The sequence below is a fragment of the Watersipora subatra genome, chromosome 1, assembly GCF_963576615.1.
Source record: "Watersipora subatra chromosome 1, tzWatSuba1.1, whole genome shotgun sequence".
In the NCBI taxonomy this organism is placed as follows: domain Eukaryota; kingdom Metazoa; phylum Bryozoa; class Gymnolaemata; order Cheilostomatida; family Watersiporidae; genus Watersipora; species Watersipora subatra.
In genome coordinates this window covers 77,353,987-77,379,339 of record NC_088708.1, presented here as the reverse complement: position 1 = coordinate 77,379,339, position 25,353 = coordinate 77,353,987, and the positions used below count along the sequence as shown (strand labels likewise).

The window sequence follows — 25,353 nt, the reverse complement described above, 5'->3', positions numbered from 1 at the left end:
AAAAAAGAAACATTCAGAAATTCCGAGAGAGAAGGAACTGGTTAGATTTGAATTTTTAAAGAGAATAGAGTTTAGTCTTGATACGTTAGACCTCTCCAGCTATACATTTTTAACCCCTCCTACTAGATCTGTCATAGCATTTTAAACCCATATTTTAGAGTAGATCAACACAAATACACATCTTTAATGAAATGGCACCAAAAAATTACACGCCCAAAAATTGTTGCTACTTTTCACGTATAAGACAATTTTAGTTACTCATTTTAAACGTTTTTAATTTTATGTCTACGTAATCCCCATTACATAAAAGTATTGGACAGATTTGAATATAAATTTACATATACAGCAAATGCTGCCATGTCGTTACACCCAGTGGGTAGTTGACAAGGTAAGCTACCAATACACCACAAATTAATCAAATCTGCTTAATAATGGAATCGTGCCTGCAAGATCTTTAAATAAATGACAAAGCTTTCATAAAATGCAATTTACATTAATTTACTACTTGCATTATAGACCTTTCCATAACACACGATGAGCTACGAACCAGACTGGAAGAAATGCTAATCAGCCATCGACTAAAGTAATAAGTAAGCATACATCTACATGGCACAACACACTTGTCACATAAATAACTCACTACATTCTGTTCTACATTTGCTGGACAGGAGGGTCTACGTAACGCTGCTGATAGCAATTGAATCTGTGCATAACCTGTAACCTAAATTTTACTAACTATATTTCTTTAGTGAAACAAAAAAGTTTCATTTTACCTTCAATAAGAAAGGTCTTTTGCAATGCACAAACAATGATAATTGATTGAACAAACAATTAACAGTAGTAATGAGGTAACTCAAAATATAAAATAGATATTATTTTTTCAACTAAAGTTTTCATGCATATAAATTGAAATACTAAGTTGGGATGGCAACTTCTAGAGCCATACTTTCACATTTCGTCGTCATTATTTTCACCACTTTTGCTATTTTTAGGTTTGGTCTTTAATGTGTCATCATAAGCCCAAAGTCTTACATAATAATTTGAGAGCTTTATACTAAGAGTTTTATTTATTTACAGTTTGAACTTTTATAATTTAACTAGCTGTGCTACGCAGCATTGCCCTGGTATGAAAAATCAGCTTATAAAGAATGAGAGGTAATGAGAGTTGCCTGCCACTTGCTATTAGCCTGGTACATTGCCAATGGAAAATTTGAGTAAGTGTACTAATAAGAGCTACCAGCTTCTTGTGACGTTAAGCTATCACCCAGCATCGTGACCTAAAGCGGGAGAGTATTTGTTCCCATATAGCGACATATATCGCATAGCGAATCTAATAAGCTCATGTAGCTAACTTAGTAGGCGTGTCGGACTGGTGAACGGGAGGGCCTGAGATCAAATCTTCTGCGATTCGTACGCATTATTCCATGATTTCAAAAGCTCTACCTGGATAAATATACAGACAGACCAACGTCGAGAAATATATATATGGATGTAGTAGTCAAAATTGTAAGCACTATTTCATAGATCAAACATATGACTGGTTGTTGGAAATTCACTGGTGCCTGGTATTGACTGAATGAACTCTCTCCAGATGAAGGTGCTGATATGGAGAGTGTTCAAACAAAAACCTGGGATTTCACTGATGGCAGAGATGATAGCATTCTGGTAGTGACTGTGCAAGAGGTAAGATGTCAATGGGCATCATAGTAAAATGTCCATGAGAATCATAGTTAGAAAAGAGGTTTCTTGATAGAGAAATTTGTTGCTTGAGTAAAATATCGTAACATTGTTTAGAACTAGCCAAATGCCCGGCATTGCACGAGTAATAAAATAATTACCCGATGAATTTGAATGACTTACCTGGTAAGCTAGTAGTCCTAATTTTTACTAAAACAATAGCCATGTTGTTGGTCTTAAAAATCGTTACGTTAAACGTTACGATCAACGGTGCCAGTTAATAACCCTAAGCGTTTTATGCGTGACGATTTTAACCGATGTAGTGTATGTCATTACAATCATTCATCGCTGTGGTCAGTTGAACGATCAGAGTGTAATGGTTTGGATTGTTGGTCTTGAGACCTGGAGGTTCTGAGATCAACTCCTCTACAAACTTGTAATTTAAGGGTTTCATTTTTGTTGTGGGTCATTTACTGTGTTGTAATCTCTTAAAACATTTGCAGCGCCTGTAATTGCCTTTTCCCTGTCATTTTTAGTTGCTAGATGCAGATTCGGACTATGGACTTTATACCTGGCCATGCGCTACTGTTCTGTCTCAGTATTTAATACATAAGAAAATGTGGCTTAAGGGAAAGGCCGTCATAGAGGTAAAGTTCTATTGCCTCATTCTATTGTATGCTAACTATCAAGCTGTGAGCTCTAAAATTAGAAACATGAATATATTTATTGTGAGTTGTCTGCTCTCAAAAGAATGATGAATTGGTGTACATTGCTGCTGGTCACCATATTGACTTCACTATTTCATAGCAAGGCATTAGCAATAGGCAAGAAGTAAATGTTCTTTTCTGCTTTTAACTGCATCACATCAGCAAACAGCTTATATTTATAATTGTCTTGGAGTGTGTCGGCTCTTAGATATGCACTACTTATTAACAAGTCACTCAAAAATCTGAAGTTGTCTCATCTCTGCTCAGGCCAAAGTTTCTTCGGGCTTTGATTCCATTCATATTATCGTTTACCATTACCTTGTCTATGAATGCGGGTTTTCCATTTGCATGTTTAGTAAATACAAAGCTACTTTACCCAGCTTGGCTCTGGAACTGGACTGGCTGGTTTAGTTGCACTCAGATGCGGTGCAGCCTCGGTCCTCCTCACAGATCATGCAGAGAAGCGGAAGGTGCTACAAAACTGTCAGAGTACAGTAGAGTCTCAAGGCTATAGTGATATGCAGGTGTGTGGACTTACATGGGGCCATTTTTCTCCTCAACTTCTAAACCTTCGATGCAAAGTGGACCTGATTATTGCCGCAGATTGCTTCTACAGTAGCAAAGGTAAGTATGCCTTCCCCATTGTGAGTCTATAAAGCTAGAAAAGCTTCAGAGATTAGATATACAGGGTACCTTTATAGACCAGCTCTATAGATTAGATATACAGGGTAACTCTATAGACCAGCTCTATAGATTAGATATACAGGGTAACTCCGTAGACCAGCTCCATAGATTAGGTATACAGGGTAACTCTATAGATTAGATATACAGAGTAACTTTATAGACCAGCTCCATAGATTAGATATACATGATAACTCTATAGACCAGCCATAAAATGTGTCATAAAGAAAGAAAAGACATATCTACCGGTAAGTCGCACTGAAGTATGAGTCACATTTTTGAGGGAAATTTATTTCATAAAGTTGAACACAAATAACAGACATGTCATTTTAAATTTAAATGATCCACAGTTTAAGATAAAATATAATAGCGCCAGAACTGGCTGAACAGTATGCCTACACCACATGGCACAACTGAGAACATGAATGGTATGTTAACATAGCATATTGAAAGCTCTCCACTAACATGACTGGTATGTTAACATAGCATATTGAAAGCTCTCCACTAACATGACTGGTATGTTAACATAGCATATTGAAAGCTCTCCACTAACATGACTGGTATGTTAACATAGCATATTGAAAGCTCTCCACTAACATGACTGGTATGTTAACATAACATATTGAAAGCTCTCCACTAACATGACTGGTATGTTAACATAACATATTAAGAGTTCTCCACTAACATGACTGGTATGTTAACATAACATATTGAGAGTTCTCCACTAACATGACTGGTATGTTAACATAACATATTGGGAGTTCTCGACTAACTAGAGCATAAATGATAATATGCTAAGAAAGTTACCAAAACCAGCCATGTCACTCCACGTAGCTAAAACCAATGAAATCTTCCATGTCACTTTTCATCAACTCCACTAACTATAAATCATTTATATTCATACCTGGGCTTGAAGATGCAACTGCGCTGTTTACAAGCCTCTCCCGGCAGCATGCTGTTCAAGCACCATGTACAAACTCGTTCCTCACATTTCCCACACAAGTTTACTACCTGAAACTTGTAATCTGCATAATATAATTTTCTTTTTGGTGCCATTTTTGTTAAGCCATTCTCAGTTGTTTTTAAAAGTTACTGTCAATGCATAAGTTATCAACACATGCCTAGAGCACTCTCCTGCGTTTAGAGTAAAAGTAACATCTGAAATGGTATACCGATTAGTAACATGGTTATACACCATTAATAATTTTACACACTTCTATTTATATATTTCTCAAAGTTAGTCGTTGCTCAAAGACAAGCTCTATAGACAAGCTTTATAGACAAGCTATATAGACAAGCTCTATAGACTAGCTCTATAGTCAAGCTCTATAGACTAGCTCTACAGACTAGCTCTATAGACAAGCTATATAGACAAGCTCTATAGACTAGCTCTATAGGCTAGCTCTATAGACTAGCTCTACAGACTAGCTCTATAGACAAGCTCTATAGACAAGCTATATAGACAAGCTCTATAGGCTAGCTCTATAAGCTAGCTCTATAGACTAGCTCTATAGAGATAGCCTATAGAGCTAGTCTATAGACTAGCTCTATAGGCTATCTCTATAGAGCTAGTCTATAGACTAGCTCTATAGAGCTAGTCTATAGACTAGCTCTATAGAGCTAGCCTATAGAGCTAGTCTATAGACTAGCTCTATAGACTAGCTCTATAGACAAGCTATACAAACTAGTTACATTAACTAACTCTATAGACTAGATCCATAAATGTTCTTTTATTGCTCCCATGATTAGACTAAAGTTTACCAACAAGCATTGGTGAGCGAGCGTTATTCTGCTCTGCCATCCGGATCGCTAATAAGACTTTGCTGTGACTGCTACTCTGACAACTGCAGGATAACCATGAACGCTTGTAAAGGAGGTCACATTGCCCATGCTTGTCAAGTTTATTTTTAAACTTGCTATTAGTGGTTTAGATATAAGCCATCTGTGACTTGGCATCCCTGAAGGGGAGTTGTCTTCCTACTCATGCCATTCTACGGATATTAACCTCAGAAATATAGCATTGTATTTTTGTAGCTGGACTGCATGCGCTATTACAGTGTAGCCTAAGGCATATTGTATGAAAGTAGTTGCACATGAGGTAGCCTTAGGTCCAGCCTATGGATAGTTTCAGTTAAGGGATGACAGTGGTTTGTTATTCAACTGTAGAACCGTTACAGAGGTAATTAGGTTGAACACGTGTCTCTGCTTGACTAATTAATATTGCATAGGCTATAAGGAAATAGACAATATGTTGTCATGGGCAGTGGTATATTATGCTATTTCTCTTCAACAATGCCCTACTCTAAATGTACACGTATATCAATTGTTTGTTTTCTCTTTGCATGTAGATTTTGAGCCTGTACTTGTGACAGTTGCATACCTCCTTGAAACCAACATGGCTGCTGAGTTCTGGTGCACATACCAAGTAAGGAGGTAGGAGACAATAATTCCTAAAAAAGTAGAGTTCTCTCTAGCTAGCAACCTATTAACTATATATACCATGTCTGCCCACTCTTGCTAAGCGAATTCTAATGCTTTTGTTTCCATCCAGACTTTTTTGTAATATTTGCACCCTGAAAATTTGTAATTATGGAACTAGTGAACCACGGAGTAGTTCTGTTTACCTACTTAGCTTTCTATCGTTGAATATGCACAACAAGGGATACTGCGATTCACCTAATAATTAAACTTTGAGCATTTCCTTCGCACCTTTAGACCAGAGTATGTTATTTTAACCCGTGATGTTGAGTATTAGAGGCACTTCTCAAGTTGCACTGTTAGTATTTGGCAGCTTCCTCTGTGCCTCAACCATCTTCAGTGTCTGTTGCTGCCAGATACCTTGTTTACCTTTACTATAGCTCACTATAAATACTACGGCAGCAGCCCTGGCCATTGCACATATTGAACTTGAACCAGGAGCCTGTCCATTGCACATATTGAACTTGAAACAGGGTATACGTAAAAAGATGTAATTTCTAAAGTTTGCCTCAAATTTGTTTATTGTGGTATTTACAAACGGAACATAACCCGAATGGCAACTGTGATAAGGTTGAATAATATAATATGAATTTGGTTTGCTCAAGTTTATAATGTTATTCGTGAAAAAGTGAGTTCGCTCAGCTCTCTACAAGCATCTCCTAGTGGTTAACAAAGCTTATCTTTGTTGTGTTTTAGCGCTGACAGATCATTTGATTTCTTCTTTGAAAAATGGCAGCTGAAGTGCACCTATGTGCCATTGTCCGAGTTTACTGAAGACATCACTGCAGCTTGTCGTAATGGAACCACCAATCCAACAGAAATTCAGCTCATGATTATAACTCTGTGCAAGGCCCAGGACTAGTGATATGTAATAGAAGTGGTATTCTCTTTATTTACTGGTTCATCAGTAAAAGATTTTTCCGCTTTCGGCTTTGTATTTGATCTTAAAGAGACCAGGTTCATCTTTCCAGGTATTCTGGTAAGATCAAAGTGTGAGTTGTTGATGCTGGCGAACAGGTGCCCTTTATCTGCTGCATGTAGACCACCCACGACATTTCTCAAGCTCTTCATCTGTTTATCATATGCATTCATCTTAATAAAGCTGGCCAGCTGCTATATAATGCACACGTTGCTAATTATGAGATGCTCTGTCTCTGATATACATACTTCTTTAACCCGTTCTCTATTATCACATGATCTTTCATAGGTGTATATGGCTCACAACCAACTTTGGGACTGTATATGTATATAGTAGACAATCAATTTAGTGTCATAGAGGTATTCATTCCTCAACCAACTTACTAACATAGAGGTATTCATTACATACCCAACTTAGTGTCATAGAGATATTCATTACACAACCAACTTAGTATCATATAGGTATTCCTTACACAACTAATTTAGTGTCATAGATGTGTTCATTACACAAACAACTTAGTGTCATAGATGTATTCATTTCACAATCGACTTAGTATCATAGAGGTATTCGTTACACAACTAATTTAGTGTCATAGATGTGTTCATTACACAACCAACTTAGTGTCATAGCTCTATTCATTTCACAGTCAATTTAGTTCTCATAGATGTATCTAACGCATTGCCAATTTTTTACTAATAGATCTATTTAGTACGCAACCAACCTAGCGCTCATTCGTAGATGTATCAACCACTCAGATACAAGAGTAATTGCATACACATTTGGTATGCAGCCTATCTCGTGGTCATAGATGTATGCGATAATCATCCAACCTTTTAATCATAGATAACTGCAGAGCATAGCCAATTATAAGTTGTCACACACTTTTTTTCTCCAGTATTCTTTGAAATAGTTGGAATAACGTCTTTAAAATAGCATTTTACCATAAAGACTGCAGACTTTAGAGGAATCTTGTGTCTATCAGATTATCTTTCTATATGCTGCCGCGACATTCCAGTCGCCAAAAGTTTGCCTCTTTGGCTAGTGGGTTTAAAAATTGAAAACCATGAAGGCCTTCCTCACTAAAGTCCAAGTTTATGAGGTGCCTTGATTCAAATTCCACCTTGACCTTGTCTGATTCTTTCTATTACACTTATCTTAACAAGCGTTTTTTAACGACAAAGATACTGGTCTATGTATTGCACAGCAAAATTAACTTTTTGTATTGTTTTTCAGTACTACCATTTTCTTTAGTGCGCTCAGCTAAAGATATTCTGCATCCTATTGAGAAAACTGCGAGTATCAAAGCTGATGGGTGCGCTGATTGGAGAATCATGCAGACTAGCCGAGCACTGTTCTCACAGGATTGAACTTTGTCATTCCTGATTTACCTCTAAAACTGTAGCTATTGAATTGGTGAATGGCTAGCTAGGCATTCTCAATCATATTACAACCATAGTCAAACATTCAACTAGTTTACTCTGTCAGCCCGGCAAGTTATAGAACTATGTTTAGTGTTTTTACAGGACATCGACATAAAAAACAAGTTGATAGCTACGATGTCATTAAATTGAAATATTTTATTCCTTTACAAAACATCAATGGTAAACAATAGACTAAATATTATAAAATCACCTAAACCCATTTTTTATCTTCATACCAGTAATTGCTCTCTGGAGCTGAAAATAGGACTGAAACCTGCCCCCTCTGCCTACCCCCCCCCCTGCCTACCACTACTACGTGGCCCCACTGCTACATGTAGATTGGGTAACAGCCAGCTGCTATCGACTCTGATAAAAACCTTTTTACGATTGGTTACTTCTGCTTTCCACCACCAGATATATTTACTTACTTTCGCGTGGAGGTGACAACTAGATGTGTGTTATTATCGCGTAGGCAAGCAAAACTATTTAGTAAAACAAGATTGTGCATTTTTAGTATTTGGAATACCAATGTTTTGGGGCATTGATTCAGCATCTAGTAGGTTTTTAAACAAATGTCTCTATGCCAATATATAAGCAGTTAGTATTGATGTATTGAAATCTAAACGATTCAATTTCACTATCTCATGCTGCCCACTGAGTCCATAACATGTAGAACATTCTAGAGGACTCGTGTTACCGAGATATACAGTGTATGATTTTCATATCATAATTATACATAGAGTTTATTGAAAGATTGCATCTATGGACAGTTTGATAGGGCTAGTAACTCTTAATACGCTTTAGCATCAAATAATACTGCTCTCCTCTACCCATCTGTTGACTCGCTCTCGCCTCCATGATTTGCCCACCTTCGTCACGACTCCATTTTCGGCCAAGTGATTTTGCAGTGTTTCTCTGGCTAGTTTATGTTGGTACTCCGTCTCCTCGCTGTCCATACTTTTATTCGCCTCACCTGACTCACCCACCCGCTCCAGTTGAGCAACTCTTGTCGTCCATTCAGCTTCGTAGTATTTGTTCATACCTGCCACACTACACCTGTCCTTACCTGTCGGATTGAGCAGTTTTCGAAAAAGTTTTTGAATCTTTTTGTTAAAACGTCCCCAGCCAGGCGGAGGCTGATGCCGCGCATACTCTCTCCAGCTAAGGAATGTACTGTATGCTTTGTCACTCTTGTCAGCCTGGGACCACGGCAGGATTCCGGTGAGCAAGAAGTAAAGAGTTATCCCCACGTGCCAAACATCTATGCTCTGTTCCATGAGATAACATTCATTGCAAATTAGTTGGCAAACCTCTGGCGGTGTGAACATTGTGTTAGCTGACCGCTTGCGAACTTGTGTTTTCACTTTACATGTTAGTCCAAAGTCTGCCAATTTTACTACCCATGGTTGTCGGTTGAAGAACAAGATGTTGCTTGGTCTTACATCGCCATGACAAAGTTTTTTGCTATGTATGAATTGAAGAGCGCTAGTCACTTGTCTGATTATTATCTTACATTGCTCTGCCTCTACACCGACACCTAGTGTAACTACATTCTCGAGAGACCCTGCTGCCATCTCTTGCACCAGATTCCATGTGCTCGGTGTTTGGAAGGCAGCAGTGTAGGTCGTCACCACTGCTGGATGAGTCGCGAGAAGGCAGCTGTAATTAAACTCCCGTTTAAAAGTGTTAAAAGTTATTTGTGATTTGCTTAATGCTTTCATAGCAAAAGTGTCTTTTGTTCTCTTGCAAATCACTCTGTATACTTTCCCGTAGGATCCTTCTTCAACCAACTCTTTCCCGTTGTATAGGTCAGATACTTCATGTAGTAGCAGTTTGTCTCTGGTCTGAAGAAAGTTAACAGCCATTATCTTCTGTTTATTTTCGTAGTTCTTTACAGATTATCTCATAGTCAACTGTGAACGTCTTCCAGCCTTTATTTGTATATATTATAATGGCGTTTGCTTGCCACAATAGTTTTAAATGGGTCTGAAGAGGCTTAGCTCAACCTCGGCATTGAGCTTGTGACGGCAAGCTCAAATACGGTATTGCTATACCTACTAGAAGAAAATAATGCTGAAAGAAGATGATCACTCTTGTCATAATCCAGTAGAGTCATATTTATCGCGCAGTGGTTTGTAGTTTGCTTGATAGTTTGATGAACTCGCACACAAAAGAGTAAAATGTAATGAACTGTGTGAAACATCAATTTCTTAAAGATGAAGGTACCCAGTGCTTGGTTCAGTTCACCAACCCTTCTAAGAATGAAATACATACCCTAGCTATTATGACCTGCAGGCGCACTCATGTACCCTTGATAGTGTCTACCTGCTAACGAATTTTACAACTCTTTGCTGCACTGCATCCCATCTGGTTTATGTGTTTGCTCTGCCTAAATCGCTTAATATGCAAGTAGGTAGTAATGGATGTCTTGTCTTTGCTATCATCGCCTTTTCAAGTGCTTTTCATCGAGTGGCTGATCAGATGGTCACTTGGGCGATCATTCCTATTACAAGTACACGACCTAACTGCTTGAATTTCAGTTGATGGACGGATGACATTGCGAGGATGTCCATTGAAAGCTTAAGGAATTGAAAATCGGCCCTTATATACGTTGACAGCTCCGCAAAGCCATTTGACCAATCTCACATGGCGACTCAGCGCCTTTCAGCTGTTTCAGAGATTTTCAGTGGCTGTTACTTTTGGAGAAACTGTAGTATAAGAGGCAAAGGTCAGCAAAGCTTTGGTTTTCAGGCTAACATAACTGTGAAGTGTAAAGTCAGCTAGTAGTACCATTTCCTATGCACTCACAAATTACAGTTCATTGTAATGTCTATAGTTCGCTGCCACCACCGGGCCACGCATGAAACCTATTAACCTTGCCGAAACACATTAAAATATCAGTTATGCCATAATTACACTGCTTATTAAAACATACTCATGCTGCCGCACTGGAAACGGTTTTTCTAAACGACTTCCACTGGTTTCCCTAATGGTGACATTGTACGTGCTGACTCATATTTGCTTTTACATATATATACGCCAGTTTCAGATTAGCCACGCAGTAGCAGTTTTAGTGCTGTGGGCAGCAAGTAACCCAGCACAAAAAGTTTTATTATCAATAAGTGACAAAATTATAAGTGAGAGACTAGCAGGCCTACGGAGGCAAAAGGTCAGTTTTATTATATACCTATATGTATTTTATTTGACTAAATTGAATGCTTTTGTTTTAATGTGACTTTCATGTTAATTATATAATGTTTGTTTTATGTTATTATACTTTACACTGTAGTTTTATTGTGACGTACTCTTGTAGACTTCACGGTCTATTCTGGCTATCAGTAAAATAAACAGTCATATCTACCAGAATACGATCAGTTCAGTTTAAACCACCGCAAAACCTGCTGTCATCTCGATTCGTGGCATTTTCGCTACAGTGAAGTCTTATCCTATGGTGGAATAAGAAACAATCAGTAAATCAGCACAGAAGCAACAAATCTTCTGGATCATCAGAAAACAGTCAGCTATTCAACGTAAGAGACATATCGTTAGAATTGTTGAACAATCAGTTATTCGTGGAACGAAAGAACCACAGCAGTCGATCAGTATATCAAGAGAATCAGCATACGTAACATTTATCAGTACAGGAAATTATCGTCTTAAAGCAGTCAACTCAGCAAAAGGCAGTTACCTATTGCATCAGCAGAAAGCCACAGCATCCCAACTCTCCTCAACAGGAACAGATAAGCAATTTACTTCTATTCTTATTTTTCAATCAGTGTTTTTGCAAGCTTTCTTTTCAAACTTGCAATCAACTCCAGTTTTAGTAACTTGGAACAAGCTTGCTATCAGTCTTTGTTTAGACAATTTGGTTTTGATTTATTTAGAATCATATTGTAAACCGTGCTGGCTAATCTGAAAGGCAGTTACATGAAAATTTGTGTTCGTTAATTGTTAAAAGCAGCTAGAGTGTCACCAGCGTTTGTGGTTACGGTGGAAGAGGTTTAGTCAGCCGTTCTATTGTCGCTTGCGCGTGAGATGAATTAATAGGCTATTAATATTGGCACAAACTCATCGCAATCCTTACATATTTTGTGGTTTGCTGCCGCGGCATTGTGGGTAATATCGTGCAGATTTGGCAGCAGCAGTAATTAACCAGGTGCAATACTCATCACAGCTATTAGAAACTTTGATTTTACACATAATATTTGGTGTGCCACCGTGTTGAGTAACGATGGCTGATGAAGAAAATCATGCCACAAATTCTTTTGAAAATGTAACTGAAACAGAAAGTGCAGAGGCACCATCTGTAAGCATGGCAGCTAGTGAACAAAGTACGACACATTTGAGCAGTATAGATGTTGTAAAACAGCGAAGCTATAGAAAGCCATCTGAAAAAAGTAAACAGAATAAAGCCAGCCAACTAAAGACAGAAATAATCAGTGTGATTAGCTCAAAGCTAGATTCTTTTGAAAAGAGTTTTTCTAGCATAGACAGAACTGATTATGATGCATTGTATACCTATTTGTCTCACCTTGAGAAAGATGATGGTAGTGAAATACAATTGCTTTGTGAAGAATTTTATACTCTGTGTAATAATAAAACAGATGAACAAGTTGAAAACCTGAGAGCAATTTATCGCAGCGAGCAAGAAGAAAATGTTGCATCATTAAATGCGCTTCTGGATGAGATCGAAGCTAAGGAAGAGGAGGAGAAAGCTTTAATAGAGCAAGAGATGGAGAGACGGCTAGCAATGCTGGAGGAGCAAAGGAAGAGGCAAGCAGAAGCAAGAAGAGCATTTCAAGAACGGTTAAACCCAACACTGAGAAGAGTTACTAGTCAACCACTCAGTGTTGAACTTGACCAATCAGCAGAAGTGGAGATGCCAACAACCATTGATATGCAATCTCCTTCTCGAAGTTTAAATGAGCAGCCAGTTCTCTCTAGGTCAGTTGTGAAGTCGTCGCCAACACAACACGCAAGCAATCGCCTCTCACAGGAATCGACACCAAAGCTCACAAGCACGAGTCAGGAGTACGGTGCTCTAGAACGACTAACAAACTCCATCACAGAAGCAGTCAAAATTACAAAACGTACTATAGTTGAACCGACAATCTTCTACGGCGACCCGATGAAGTTTAGAGATTGGGAATCCGATTTTGATGAATTTCTCGACGCAGAAGGCATCACAACAAGTGCTAGAAAGATGCGCATACTCAAGAAGTTTATCAGTGGCGATGCCCGCCGATGTGTTGAAGGCTTTTTGCTGGATGACTCATTAAATTCGTATACTGAAGCAAGAAAACTCTTACAAGAACGATTTGGGAAAAAGGTGAACATAGCTCGTCATCTGAAGAAAAAACTCAAAGATTGGCCTAAAATAGGAAACAGGGATGGTCAAGCATTGCAACAGTTTGCAGACTTTCTCAGTCATTTACTTAGCGCAAAACAAACAGTCTCACATTTAAACAGTCTTGATGAATCTGAAAGCAACGAAGAAATGCTCGAGAAGCTGCCTGACTGGTTAAAGATCAAGTGGAAGTACCAAATACGTAAGTATGAAAAAGACCACGATGACTACCCTCCCTTCAGCGTATTCAAGGAGTTCATTAATGAGGAAGCTTCAACAGCTAACATCTTGGGAACCAAAGAAAGTACACGCAGTGACAAGTTTTCGGAGCTAAATAGAAGAGCAAATTCGAAGCAGTTGCAAACATTGCAAGCTTCAACATCGAAAGACAGGAAAAGCATGACAACAGAACAATCGACCAAGTACTGCAAGAAGTGTGATCAATACAATCACCATACAGCCCAGTGTAATTTGCTTGTCAAGGCCACATACGAAGAAGCCTTACAGTTCTTTAAGGAAAATCACCTCTGTTTCCATTGTGGAAAGGGTAATCACAAACACAATGAATGCTCTAATCGGTGGAAGTGCAAGGTCTGTAAACGTTCACATCCAGATTGTCTCCATAAATCACGCAGCGATTGGGAAAGTGAAAAGCCTCAGCAGTACAACAAAACAGAAAAAATGCCCGTAGCTCAGAGCTCGCAAGCAAGCCCTAAAGACTCAACTCAACCATCTAAGCAACATATTGTGGCTATGGCTAAACAACCCAACCAAATCGGACTACTAAGTATGCTTCTTCCAGTAACGATCTTATCAGGAAATGGACGCGAAATGACAGTCTATGCGTTACTAGACAATGGATCTGACACAACATATATCACAGAAAATGCTGTAGATCAGATAAAGCTGAAATCTTATGGTGAACCAGAAAAGGTTACAATATGTACTTTGGCAGGAGAAGAAACTAGGTACAGAAAGAAGTATAAGTTCTCCATTAAAGGAACTGGACCAGCAGCAGATAGCTCTAGTTTTTCAATTGTTGCGCTAGAGCAAAAAACTATACCTCACAATGAGAACCAAATACCAACCGAAAAGGTAGCCAAATCCATACCTCATTTGAGTCATATCGCCCACCTCATCTCACCAAAGCTAGACCTTGCTGTAGACATGCTGATTGGACGAGACAATTCTCACCTATTAGCACCACATGAGTCGATAATTGCAGATGCGTCAGAGCCGTTTGCTATGAGAACAGTTTTAGGTTGGACACTATGTGGAGGAAATCCAAGTGCTGATGCACTACCATCGAGCTGTTTCGCCTCACAAAACGATGAGTTTCATGACATAAACGACCAAAGAAAGATGTCGCAAAATGACATGACCTTCCTGAAAATACTAGAAAGTGGAACTAAAACAACAGATGATGGTTCTCTTTCATTACCATTACCTTTTACTACTACTCCATACATGCCAAACAACAAGTCTCAAGCCTTGAAAAGACTTAAACAGCTCATCAAAAGATTGCAGGGTGATGCCATTCTAAAGAATGAGTATTTCAAGTTTATGCAGGATATGATAAACAGTGGACACGCAGAACTTGTGCCTGACGGAAGCACACCTGAAGGGCAGAAATGGTATTTACCACATTTCGCTGTATTTCATCCTAAAAAGCGAAGTCTTCGAGTTGTATTTGATGCCAGTGCAAGGTATGGAAACAGAAGTCTCAATGAAGAACTGCTATCTGGGCCTGACCAAATGAACAGCTTGCGTGGAATTTTATTAAGATTTCGTCGCGAACCTATAGCCATATCATGCGACATACAGAAGATGTTTCACAATTTCAAAGTCGACGAAAAAGATAGAAACTATTTACGGTTTTTGTGGGTAGAGGCTGATTTGCAGACTGTCAAAGAGTATCGGATGACTGTACATCTATTCGGAGCTACAAGCTCTCCAGGAGTAGCTACCTTTGCTCTAAACAAGGTAGCAGCCGACTCTTCAGACAAATATCCCGAAGCAGCAAAGTTCATCATAAATGACTTTTATGTAGATGATGGCATAACTAGCGTCAAAACCGAACAGGAAGCCACAGACTTGATCGAGAATGCAGTGAGCATATGCAAAAAAGTCAACCTTCGTTTGCACAAGTTTCTCAGCAACAACAGAAATGTGCTTGAAACCATCCCAAACACTGAAGTAAGCAAGAACTTGCAAGGACTCGACATCTACAAAGACAAGCTACCTTCAGAAAGAACACTTGGCCTGGAATGGTGCACAGACAGTGACACCTTCACCTTTACTAACAATAAGACTGAGAAGTCACCTACTAAAAGGGGCATTCTTTCTTCTGTATCCCAATTGTACGATCCTATTGGTCTTATCGCACCTTTTACCCTTCAAGGAAAAATCTTGATGCAGCAGTCTTGTAAAGAGGACAAAAGTTGGGACCAAACCGTATCCCCTGATTTACAAGAAAAATGGAGAAAATGGAATGATGGTTTTGACCAACTCCAAAACATTAAAATACCAAGGTGTCTAAAACCAGCTGGTTTTGGAGAGGCTCTCAGAAGTGAGCTGCATTATTTCGGTGATGCAAGTTTGCAAGGTTTTGGTGCCTGTGCCTATTTGAGGATTATCAACAAAGAACAAAGAGTGCACGTTGCACTGATCTCTGCCAAATCTAGAGTAGTACCTGTCAAAGGGCTAACGATTCCTCGCTTAGAGTTACAAGCAGCAGTGGAAGCAGTGAGACTTGCCAACTTTATTAGAACAGAGCTGCAGGCACATATTGACCAAGAATACTTTTGGTCAGACTCTACAACCACCTTGGGATATATTAAGAACAGTGATACTCAATTCCGCATGTTCACAGCAAACAGAGTTAATGAGATCCGAGAGAGCAGCAACCCCAACCAGTGGTACCATATCTCAGGAGTTGAAAATCCAGCCGACATTGTATCACGGGGTGCTTCAGCCGAACAACTAGCAGCAAGCAATTGGTACAAAGGACCAGCCTTTCTCCAGCAACTTACTATCGATGAACAAGTAAAGAGTGACAAAGACTATCAAGAAACTTTAAAAAACGACCCAGAGGTAAAGAACCTTAAAACAGCGCTAATGGCCAAAAGTACTTCAGAATCCTTCATTGAGACAATTTCAAAGAAATTCAGCTCGTGGAGACGTTTCGTTAGAGCCATAGCAAACGTTCAATCCGTTTTAAGAAACAAGAGCTTGAAGAAAGTGTTGAAACTTTCTGTAGAGCAAATGCAAGACGCTGAGACAGCTATAGTTCGACTACTACAACAAACAACTTATTTGCAAGAAATCAAGAAGTTAGCAGCTGGGAAACAAATCAACAAGGACAGCAAAATCCGCAGTTTGACACCATTTCTTGATGAGTCTGGATTGCTACGAGTCAATAGTAGGTCGACGTCTATCTTAACCTTTCAAGAAAAGCGGCCGCTAATCATTCCCAAAACAGACTTAGCCAAACTGCTCATCAGCCACTTTCACCAGTCTACTCATCATTCAGGCACTAATGTGACTGTGTCAGCAGTCAGACAAGCTGGCTACTGGGTCACAGGAGCTACAGCCCTAGCGAGATCAATTGTTTTTAACTGCGTCAAGTGCCGTCTACAGCGAAGCAGACCGACAGAGCAGATCATGGGATTGCTACCTGAAGAACGCACCACCCCTTCTCCGCCATTTACTCACGTTGGGCTCGACATATTTGGTCACTTTCTTGTCAAAGAGCGTAGGTCAGAGATTAAAAGATGGGGCATAGTGTTCACATGTACTTATACCAGAGGTATCCATATTGAACTGATTGACAACTTGACAACTGATAGTTTCTTGCAAGCTTTGAGAAGGTTTCAAGCCATAAGAGGACAAGTACGAACAATATTCTGCGATAATGGCACAAATTTCGTTGGTGGGAGAAATCAGCTAGAAAGGGATTTATTAGAAATGAAAGACTCCAGAGCCAAACAATTTTTATTAGACAACAAAATACAGTTCAAAATGAATACGCCTTCAGCAAGTCATCAGGGGGGCTTGTGGGAAAGACAAATACGCACAATCCGAAGTATCCTCAACAGCATGACTCCAAAGTATTCCGGACAACTAACCACAGAAAGTTTGCATACAGCCTTCATGGAAATTACAGCAGCCATAAACAACAGGCCTCTCTCAACCATAAGTGCAACGGACACCGAACCAGTTATAACGATCAACCATTTACTGACGGGCAAATCTCAGAATATTTTACCACCCCCAGGAGAATTCACATCGGATGAGCTATATGGAAGGCACATGTATAGGAAAACCCAACAGCTAGCACAAGAATTCTGGGAAATGTGGAACAGTCAATATTTAAGCAAAATAGAGATGAGAAGTAAATGGCAGCATCCGCAGCCAAACCTCAAGGTGGGAGATGTTGTTTTGATCATAGACGAAAACCAGCCCAGGAACTTTTGGTCAACTGGAAAGATAGTTGCCTTACATTTCGGAGCTGACTCACGAGTGAGAAAAGCGACAGTAATGCTTGCAACACCAGATCTGGACGCTAAGGGAAAATCTATCGACAATAGAAAGGTTATAGATAGACCAGTACAGAAACTGATTCTGCTTGTGTCACCTTAAGAATGTTAGCTAGTACATTTATTCAATTGCTTATAGTCCATTTTATTGTATGATCATATGCAACTTAAATTGTGAATTCATATTACTGGTCAATTATATTTACATAATACAAAACAAAACTTGAACACCCTTCATCTTAAATTTAATGCAAATTTAGGTGGGAGTGTGAAGTGTAAAGTCAGCTAGTAGTACCATTTCCTATGCACTCACAAATTACAGTTCATTGTAATGTCTATAGTTCGCTGCCACCACCGGGCCACGCATGAAACCTATTAACCTTGCCGAAACACATTAAAATATCAGTTATGCCATAATTACACTGCTTATTAAAACATACTCATGCTGCCGCACTGGAAACGGTTTTTCTAAACGACTTCCACTGGTTTCCCTAATGGTGACATTGTACGTGCTGACTCATATTTGCTTTTACATATATATACGCCAGTTTCAGATTAGCCACGCAGTAGCAGTTTTAGTGCTGTGGGCAGCAAGTAACCCAGCACAAAAAGTTTTATTATCAATAAGTGACAAAATTATAAGTGAGAGACTAGCAGGCCTACGGAGGCAAAAGGTCAGTTTTATTATATACCTATATGTATTTTATTTGACTAAATTGAATGCTTTTGTTTTAATGTGACTTTCATGTTAATTATATAATGTTTGTTTTATGTTATTATACTTTACACTGTAGTTTTATTGTGACATGTACTCTTGTAGACTTCACGGTCTATTCTGGCTATCAGTAAAATAAACAGTCATATCTACCAGAATACGATCAGTTCAGTTTAAACCACCGCAAAACCTGCTGTCATCTCGATTCGTGGCATTTTCGCTACAATAACTTTAGCATAGCAATTTAGGCTAACTAAAATCTAGGATTCTAGGCTAGTTACAGTTTATGCTCCTAGGCTAGCTAAACATTAGGATTTTAGGCTAGCTACAGTTTATGATCTTAGGCTAGCTAAACATTAGGACTCTAAGCTAGTTACAGAGTATGCTCCTAGGCTAGCTAAACGTTAGGATTTTAGGCGAGCTACTGTTTATGATCTTAGGCTAGCTAAACATTAGGATTCTAGGCTAACTATATTTTAGGATTCTAGGCTAGCTAATTTTTAAAGGTCCTGTTGGCCATGCTCAATTAAAACAAGTTGTTAAGACCACATTGTTAAGCGGTCTTTCTGTAGATTCACCAAATATCAGGTCATTTGAAGGATGGTTATCTTGTAACTGTCTGAAATGTTAATGCATATCTGGTTACAGTTTGAAAAACAACTTCAATCTTGACCAGGCATTTGACGACGTATATAAAAATTGTCTATTATTGTTTACAAAATGCTAGTCCGAGGACCTGAATGTTTCAACCAATCATGTTCTACATGTATTTTCGGAGTGAAACCTTTTTGCTCGTGGTAATATATGCAGAACATGGCAATCATTTATTTTCACTGGTACCTATAACATTTAATAAAACTAGCACAAGACTTGACAGTCAATGGCAAACTCGACCCAGACTCGGCTGCAAACTCATTAAAAGAGTGATATTATTAGTAATGATCAAAGGAAATATAAATGAAGGTTCTTTATTTGCCTCAGCAGTTAATGAGCTTTATTCAATAAGATATGATGTGAAATATCAGCTATCAGATTTTCTGGCTCCGTTTTTTTTGGCTTATTAAAGGTTGACTTGCAACAAAATTCACATTACATTTATTTGGTATCAAAATATTCACTATGTCTTACTCTGCTGTGTTGTAGGTGCAAAATATGGGAAAATGTGATTATAAGCTCTTAAAAGCTCAAAAACGAACAGTTAATCGCCGCCATCACGAGACTGCCGTAGATTAAAATCTCTTTCCAAAACGGCTCAAATGGGACATAGTTATACAATATGGCTTCTGTTTACACTTTCACGGAACCTCATTCGTCAAAATATTTTCACAAATATACTTCACGCATTCAATAAAACCATGTCTATTGTCGTTACGCATCTATTTCATTGTAATTGTAAAGCTGTCATTTGAGCACTGATATCTCAAAACCTACCATAAAAATTCGTTTAATTTTTTGATCTTAACTCAAAGGAGTGCATATCATCCTCTGATAAACATGACGAGCCTGTTGGTCACCTGTGATAGTCGAAAAATGCTGCGAAAACTATTCGCGCTGTTTGGCAGGAAGTATGGGTCACATGATCAGATTACGACTAGATGATTAGACCAAGCCGAAACAAAACTGTAAATTAGCGAGCGTCTATATTTGGTAAGGGCTCTTCGGTAAAACCCGAAGTGTTTGTCATAAACTAGTGCTACGAGAAGTTTCATATCGAGCTTTTTATTGGCCTTTCAATTCACGTGAGAACATTGCGTGACAAAACAATAACCAAATGTAATGACTACGTCAAAGAATTAAACTGATTTCAGTCTACGGCGGTTTCGTGATGGCGGCGATTAACTGTTTGTTTTTGAGTTTTTAAGAGTTTGTAATCACATTTCCACATATTTTGCACCTACAACACAGCAAAGTAAGACATGGTGAGTCTTTTGATACCAAATAACTGTAATGTGAACTTTGTTGCAAGTCAACCTTTAACAATTTTTAGTGTTTCTAATTTTTGTGTCAGTTCTTAGTTTAATTTATAATACATTGCCATACACATAATACTTATGTTCTAAAATGCTACTTCTGTAAATGATTACTTATTTAGTATGAAAAACTCAAACCCTTAAACATAGGCATTTTACATTGTTTTGGTAGCTCCAAGTGATTTTAAAGAAATAAGAGTTGTTTCCTAAGAGAGCATAACTCTAGTACTTAAACAAGGCAGTTTCCCTAAATGTGCTCTGTACAGAATGTATTGGTTTTAATTGATCTATGTTTAGACACAGATGAATGTAAAATCAATTGTTTAGATAAAGATTTTCGTAGTGGAAGAGCTACAAAACACGAGCTAAGTTATCTGTGAGGAATATGACTACCAATGAATCGTCTTCTCCTTTTTGTCTATTGTCTGTAAAGTTGTCTTCCCATTTGCTTCTCTTTTAATGGTTTTTTTTTTTTTTTTTTGGTTTTCAGTGCATCAGAGCCAAAATTACTCTGATAATTGCATCATTAATAATTGTCATAATGTTTGTTACAGATGAAGAAACTTATCAGCAAGGAGTTGTTTTCTCTTTGGCATTATAAGTTTAGAAAAACCAAAAAGAGCTATTTTTTTAAGTATCAGATGTGGTAGCATTTTTGAGTTGGTTTAGTTGTGTGTTTTAATTATAGGCTAAAGCTTAGAAAAAACATAACTTTAAAAGTTAGTTTAGATTTCAGTAAAGAATGTGGAATTAAAAGGTGTAGTAACTTACAGTAAAGTGTATAACATTTTTATATATTTATGCACAACCTTGTTCTGCAATATGGCTATAATAAATGTGCGAGTTTGTACTTATGTATATTGCCAGCCTCGTGCCGTCACAGGTGTTTGTATAAACTACCATTCGTTGTCTGTAGAGAAATATTATGTACAGAAGTTGTGCACCTTAGTTTATTAATCATTTCATTTGCTCATAATGGTATGTTTTCAGCTTGATTCATAAACTTATGTTTGCATAAGTATTAAATAAGTATTACATTATTATAACTATTCTAAGTATTATATAATGAATATATACATGTATATATATTTAGACTCTCAACTATTATTATTAAATTGTCTAGCTGTAAATAAAAACACAAACAAGTGATATTATATAAAAACACAAACATCAAAATTAGAGAAAGTTAAGGAGATCAAGCTATCAAATGCAAAATCTTATTCTACCTGCCATGATTGTCTGTCGATCTTTTATTGAGTTGCCCCACCCAGGAATCTACTGCGTGAGAATACATTGAGAGATCACAGTGTTGAACATGCACTTGGTCTTATCATAACAAGCATATTCCTCAAGCTTCCATAGTAGGATTAAGCTGCTGGGAAAAATTTTGCTTCAGTTTCTCAGTACATAAATGTGTGTTAATGAGTTACCCATTAACACACATTTATGTACTGTACTTTAATAATGTGATGTGTTTGTCAGACCATTGTTCGAAACCAGATCCTAGTTCACAATCTTTTATTAGTTTCTCCGATCAAATCCCAAATCCCTTCTGAATTTGTTCAAACAAAATGAAAACCAACTTCAAGTCATGAAAAGGAGGAATTGTTTCAAATATTTAAGCAGTACAATCTTTGAATCACTACTGGTTTAGGCACAGCTACGATGGTAATGCTTTGAGTTATAATGGTGAGTTGCCTTTCCTTGTTTAAATATATTACCTACTTGCGTAGAGCACGGCTTACATTAAAATAATTGAGAAATCTACAAACTGGACATTTTCAGCCTTTTGCAAAGCAGATAAAACTTACCTGAAGGAATACATATAGTAGTTTTCTGAACATCAGAAGTTACCTGCTCGTATACCACAATGCCTCCTTTGCATGGACAATCCATCAATAAATTAACAGCCATAAACAGTTTGATTGATTTACTCTTTAAACAGAGGCAGTTTAAGCGCAGTCAGACATTTAGATGTTGCAATAGAATACAAAGGTCTGAATGTGACCTCTATTTGGCCTTGGGGAATGAATAAACTACATCTGAACATCACATAGTCTGACTCATCTAGGTAGAGTTGACTGGCCAGTATTTGATTGTTAAAGCTGGTGTTCATTGTTATACTTTTCTATGCCTTTTCGTACAAGAATAGGTCTAAATATTGATATTTTTATGTGTATCGGATGATGTCGTTGAAAGCTTACACAAGCATTTCATTATTTCAGCTGGTAATGAACAAACTGACTGAGCTGAGAATAATCACACAAACTCTTATCTTAGCAAGAGATGAGAGTCTATTTCAGGGCTAAAAAACCTCTTTCAAACCGCAACAATGGTTTGGATTGTTATCCTATTGCATCTAATTTTATTGTCTACTTAGCCTCTTCAGCGTTGTTTGATTTTATAAAAGTAAATACAAAGTTTTGGAGAAAACTCGAAAAAATTTATGTTGATGCATGGCTTGTTACCACTGATACTTACCGTAAAATTTCTAATTGAACGCCACCTCCATTTAAACGCTACCTCTATTTGACCACCACTATGTATGAGGGGTTGAAAAGTAAATCCCCACCCTCTAATTGAACGCCACTTCAATTTGACCACCACTCTGACATTCTTTGATCTTTACGAACCCATAATAGCAAGTGATCAGTAGAAAAGTGTTCGAAAAATCATATTAATAATGAATAGCTTACATCAATAACAAAGTAATTCTCTTGTCCAACTCCAGAGCTTTTCGCTTTTCTTTCATTAAAACATTGAAAGCAATGCCATAGAAATACTTAGTAGCTGTCTCAGGCTGATAGTAGTTCTTTGTTTAACGCGGTCTTGATGCATTGAAGTATATAAAAAAGGTTTACATTTACGATGCTAAATGAACGACTAGTTTTAGGCTAAAAGTTGTGTTTAGCGAGCCAAACTTTTACGCTTTGCATTTGTGCTAAATGCGGCGGGTAAAAGTTTCGCTCTGTTAAAAAAAGTGTTTCGACACTAGTATCAACTAGTTATGCAGTGCAGAAAAATGGTTGAAATCAGAAAACATTGTGGAAGGTATAGAACAACCAAAAAATGTTCGCTCCAACGAAAGCAACAATCAAAATGCAACTGGCTGAGCAAACGATGCAAATATTTTTGTTTTAAAAACGTTAACTTTTGTTTCTGCATGTACAATAAGTATGGTTCGTTTATGTCACTGGTTCATGAATATATATTTGTAGAATTTGATAAATTTCTATCATATAACTTATAAATTTGCAGATTTATAGCATATCATTTGATAGCATCCTTTGCGGTAATCTGATCTTACAATGGATCGACGCTCGTAACTCCTCTTCTATTGCACATAAAAAGCCAGTTTTGGCTGCAATACGTAGCAAACATATTAATGAGTGCAATGAGTTTTTTATGCAAGATTGTTAAATATAGATATAAAATAAAAATATGTCTTCAAATTTAAAATGAAATACAAATTGAAAGCTCCACCAAATTGCAAAGCAGCACGTGGGCTATAATATCATCGGAGATTAATTGCAAGCAATAAATATCAACTGGTAGAGATGTTTCTCTTATTTATTTAGAGATCTTTGACAAGTTGGATGTAAGTTAGCAGATCTATTGCATCCAAATGGCTAATGTTGCTCTACTGAAAAAAGAAGGCGAAATATAGGCGACATTCGCTTTGCCCGTAATGGTCCTAAATTGATTTTCCCAAACTTCTGACGAGTCATTTGAAAAGTACAACGTCCACTTTTACTTGATCGCCACTATAAAGAAAGGGTTGAAAAATAGAGCGACATGGCGTTTAATTTGAGGTTTTATGGTAACTATAAAATGCTGACAGGTTGCGGTGAGATTTCAAATGCATTTTAAAATTCATCCTGTAACACCTCATCGTAGTTGTTTGCTAAAGCTGGTTTTTTGTTTGTTCTTTTGCTCTCTGATGATTGCTCTATAGCCTTGCTATAACACCTCACGGAAACTGCTTTTTTTGGTTTTCAATTTTGGCCTTCTTGGCTATGATGCTGATGGTAATAAAACACTTGAAACTAGAAGACAACTCCTAAAATATGACTAGCAAGTTTTAACAGGCAGCAGGTTCATGTGACTGACAACCAAGATTATCTATCAGTTGGCACACTGACAGCAAACATATTTGTGTCGCTAATCAGACAACACAACTGCTCGCAAGTGTAGCCTTGCGTTATGCATATTAAAGCAATCATAATTATTCTATTGCAAGTTTGACAGGTGATGTGAGAGCACTGCATCAAAGGTCATAGGTGAATGTCACTAGCCAAGGTCAAGGTCACTGGGTTGTTAGTGGAAAGAACCAGACCAAGTTTAGCAAGAATAGCAAACAGAACTAAAAAGCTAACGTTGAAAGTTTGCTAGAGATCGGCATTATTGCTCCAGCCCTTCTGGAACCTTCCAAACGCTTCCAGGCCCTTGGAGATCCTTTCTAATCTAACTTACTTATTTGTTTCATGCAAACTGGGACCCAAATTTTAGCAATTTATTTGAAGGCATAATATGCAAATATACTGCATATTTCACTAATTTATTATCCTCTGGGTATGCACAGTTGGATATAATACTTGTATGTAACAGAACTGTGCCGACTTACAGTGTTTTTGTGAGAAACTATGTTTATGAAGTGAAGCAGTTGATACAATTCTGGATACAACATGGCTTGATATTTATTCGTAACAAACATTTAATTGTGCAAAGTAGCGCTATACAAGGTTGTAAAGACTGCAGTTGGAAAGATTTGTATCAATGGGCAGCATTGATAAGAACAGGGATTGAGCTGGCCGGAATTGAAAGTGACAAGGAGTGCTGATCCATAGCGCAACCACAGAGTAAACACGATAACGGAATATTCTTCTCCTCTGTACTGAGA

At 37.8% G+C, this 25,353-nt stretch overlaps 3 protein-coding genes across 4 annotated transcripts; 2 read left to right on the top strand and 1 right to left on the bottom strand.

Annotated features, from left to right (window-relative positions):
- Positions 1–515: 515 nt before the first annotated feature.
- On the top strand, positions 516–6,658 carry LOC137408090 (histone-arginine methyltransferase METTL23-like). 2 transcript variants are annotated; one of them, XM_068094495.1, is made up of 6 exons: positions 516–590; positions 1,592–1,683; positions 2,214–2,324; positions 2,765–3,008; positions 5,414–5,498; positions 6,240–6,658. In XM_068094495.1, exons 2-6 carry the CDS (start codon positions 1,606–1,608, stop codon positions 6,403–6,405), a joined length of 684 nt encoding a protein of 227 aa, XP_067950596.1. In that variant the 5' UTR covers positions 516–590; positions 1,592–1,605; the 3' UTR covers positions 6,406–6,658. The 2 variants fall into 2 exon arrangements, with proteins under 2 accessions (XP_067950596.1, XP_067950588.1); XM_068094487.1 differs by having other exon boundaries at positions 530–590; positions 1,525–1,683.
- A 2,031-nt stretch (positions 6,659–8,689) lies between these two features.
- On the bottom strand, positions 8,690–9,748 carry LOC137391779 (serine/threonine-protein kinase SBK1-like). The gene has a single exon (XM_068078313.1). The coding sequence runs from the start codon at positions 9,746–9,748 to the stop codon at positions 8,690–8,692; it is 1,059 nt and encodes a 352-aa protein (XP_067934414.1).
- Positions 9,749–12,114: 2,366 nt separating this feature from the next.
- LOC137391768 (uncharacterized) lies at positions 12,115–17,871 on the top strand. Its single transcript, XM_068078304.1, has one exon. It carries the CDS (start codon positions 12,115–12,117, stop codon positions 17,869–17,871), a length of 5,757 nt encoding a protein of 1,918 aa, XP_067934405.1.
- Positions 17,872–25,353: the final 7,482 nt, after the last annotated feature.

What these genes read in the sequence shown, in the direction of transcription:
- LOC137391768 (XM_068078304.1), top strand. Translation starts at nt 12,115, where the DNA reads ATGGCTGATGAAGAAAATCATGCCACAAATTCTTTTGAAAATGTAACT.
- LOC137408090 (XM_068094495.1), top strand. Translation starts at nt 1,606, where the DNA reads ATGGAGAGTGTTCAAACAAAAACCTGGGATTTCACTGATGGCAGAGAT. An exon ending in AGGGAAAGGCCGTCATAGAG is followed by an intron (nt 2,325 to 2,764) that starts GTAAAGTTCTAT and finishes TACTTTACCCAG; the next exon opens with CTTGGCTCTGGAACTGGACT. An exon ending in TTGCTTCTACAGTAGCAAAG is followed by an intron (nt 3,009 to 5,413) that starts GTAAGTATGCCT and finishes CTTTGCATGTAG; the next exon opens with ATTTTGAGCCTGTACTTGTG.
- LOC137391779 (XM_068078313.1), bottom strand. Translation starts at nt 9,748, where the DNA reads ATGGCTGTTAACTTTCTTCAGACCAGAGACAAACTGCTACTACATGAA.